Source organism: Silene latifolia, chromosome 3 (assembly GCF_048544455.1).
Source record: "Silene latifolia isolate original U9 population chromosome 3, ASM4854445v1, whole genome shotgun sequence".
Taxonomy (NCBI): domain Eukaryota; kingdom Viridiplantae; phylum Streptophyta; class Magnoliopsida; order Caryophyllales; family Caryophyllaceae; genus Silene; species Silene latifolia.
In genome coordinates, this window is record NC_133528.1 from 14,750,457 (window position 1) to 14,753,009 (window position 2,553).

Here is a 2,553-nt window from a genome sequence, read left to right on the forward strand (position 1 = left end):
ACAAGGGAAATGAAATTACATAAGCATAAATAAATCTAAGGGTTCGAAGTGTGCGGATCGTCACATTAGGCATACTCTTTTTAGTATTGTTCTACTCCTTTACCTTAAAACTAATATAAGAGGCTCATATTGAACAAGCACTTAAATACCATACGGTTCAAATACTAGTTTCATTAATTGTAAACACTTGACAAATTAAAGTTGAATAATCTTCACATTTTTTTTTATTATGAAAGGAACCTTCTCTTGCTTTAGCTTAGAATAATAATAATGAATACACGTAAATATGGACCATATGCACAAATACTCCCTCCGTCCCGGTCATTTATTGTCCTTTGATTTTGGCACAAAGACCAAGGAAAGGGGAGGTGGCTAATTACTAAATGACAAGTGGAATAAATTGAGGGTAAATGATCAAATTACTCATCAAATTCATTCTTAAAATAGAAAGGACAACAAATGACTGAGACACCCAAAAATAGAAAAGGATAACAAATGACCGGGAGAGACGGAGTAATAAGCTACGTACATTCTCATGAAAAGAATGCTAATTATACCCCATACACGTCAAACCACCAATTGAACCCATTTAGCCTCACTTGGAACACCTTGGTTCACAACAAACATCATATAATAACCCGGTGGCGCGACCATTGAGTTTGGTGGCGCCACACAACTAACTTTATAGCTACCGACTCCACTTGGCACGGCCGGTCTCGTGTTCAACTTCACTAACCTCTGTCCTTGTGAAAATGAATGTGTAGCAAATGGTGCATTTCCCAAATTCACCTCATTAGGTCCTTCAATTGGCAATGTCACAACTATTTCCACTTCAAATGCCTCCCTGTACTTTACTTTTTGAGGAGAAGTTACAATCACGGGTCGCAGGTTCGCCCGGTCTGGACTCAAGTACTCGGGTGAGAACGCCTCGAGTCGAAACTCTGTCGGGTACTCTGACTTAAACGTGTAGAAATAATGTGGGTTACTACCAGCAAGTAAAACTCGTCCATCAGGTAACAAATTAGCTGTAGAATGATACATTCGAGGAACCGTCCCTGGGTTCAATACCATAAACCTTGACCCGAGTGATTCATCAGGTCGATAAAGAACCGGATGAAGACACGGGTTCGAACCGAACTCCACCCCTTGAGAACCACTTTTGGCCCCATTTATAATCAACACATCACCCGTTGGTAACATGACCATATCACCCATGATCCTAGCAAATGGCATATCCTCCATTTCCCAAACCGGGTCATCCGATGTTGCTATAATGCGCCCACAACTACCCTGCGCCGGTACATTAGAACCCAGTCTAAGAAACGCCCCAAATTGGGCCCCACCACATATAACAATTACCGCGGTAGAAAAATCACCTTCTAAAGGAAGCATAACCGATGATCCAGCAGATGGGTAATTTCTTGGACCACCCTCCAAAGTTGGATAATTTTTTACCACTACATTTACCTCATAATCATATAAAACAGCTTTATTATTAGCAAAAATAAATAATTTACCGTTAGGTAAAAGATGTACGTAAGGGTAAAGATTATCATCTTGGATATCATGCACGTGAGCAAGGAAAGGAAAATTAACCTCACCTTGTTTCCTAGGAGGGTAAAACTCAAGTGAATTGGCAAATCTACCCCCAATAATAATTACCGACCCATCTGGTAAAATTTGATTGGTTGCATACCATCGACCTTTAGCCAATTCAACATCGTTTAACTCCTCCCAGTCACAAGCTTCTGACGTCTCACATGGAACGAATTTTCTAATTTTTCTCCACCCGTCCGTGTCCCCACCAGTTTGTAAGAGGGTCCCATCAGGGAGAAATTGGCCAGATGAGCACATCGTGTCAGTTTGAATAGTCAACGGTCGTAGGGTATTTGTTGTAGGGTCAAATACCGCTGAGTTTGCATAACAGTTGTGTTTTAATACGCCGTCGTTTTCGTCGTTACTACAATCGCGCTTTGGTAGTAGTAACCGTGACAGGCTGTTCTTCTGGTCTAGGAGTACCACCATGCCATAATGTGTCACGGCGGTGTGCATGGACGCGATACCTGCGTCCGGTACGAGTAGCTCCCATGTGCCGGGCAAGTCAGCCCTAACACGTGAGAGCGTTAAAAGGAGAATGTTTAAGAGAAGGTATATATTGAGTTTGATCATGGTTAGGAGGAGGAAATTGATGGAAGAAATGTAAGTTGATGGGCGGGAATATATAGTTGAAGTCCAATCATTTGATTAGGCATAATTGAAAGATGATATGCACTCACATAATGTATTTGGCAAGTTTCATGCACAACCAATTAAAAAATCAAAGCGTCTTGCTTGTAACGGGTTAATCCCGTCACAAGTTGAAGACCTCTCACAAAAAGGGAGAGGGGACAAGTTGGGGCACCTCCCATGTGCTTCCCCACTCACCTCTCGTGGGTATTTTGTGAGAGAAAATGGTATCCGTCACAAGCTTGTGACGGATATCGCCGTCTTCAATGAGATTTTGTGAAAATAGGCAACCTGAACAATTAAATTGGTAAATAAAATGGAGGGTAA

The 2,553-nt window shown here is 41.6% G+C and overlaps 1 protein-coding gene across 1 annotated transcript; it reads right to left on the reverse strand.

Moving 5' to 3' along the window:
• Positions 1-286: 286 nt before the first annotated feature.
• On the reverse strand, positions 287-2,176 carry LOC141645943 (aldehyde oxidase GLOX-like). The gene has a single exon (XM_074454085.1). It carries the CDS (start codon positions 2,167-2,169, stop codon positions 568-570), a length of 1,602 nt encoding a protein of 533 aa, XP_074310186.1. The 5' UTR covers positions 2,170-2,176; the 3' UTR covers positions 287-567.
• Positions 2,177-2,553: the final 377 nt, after the last annotated feature.

Bases quoted from the DNA above. Each gene is read 5' to 3' on its own strand.
- LOC141645943 (XM_074454085.1), bottom strand. From the start codon at position 2,169: ATGATCAAACTCAATATATACCTTCTCTTAAACATTCTCCTTTTAACG.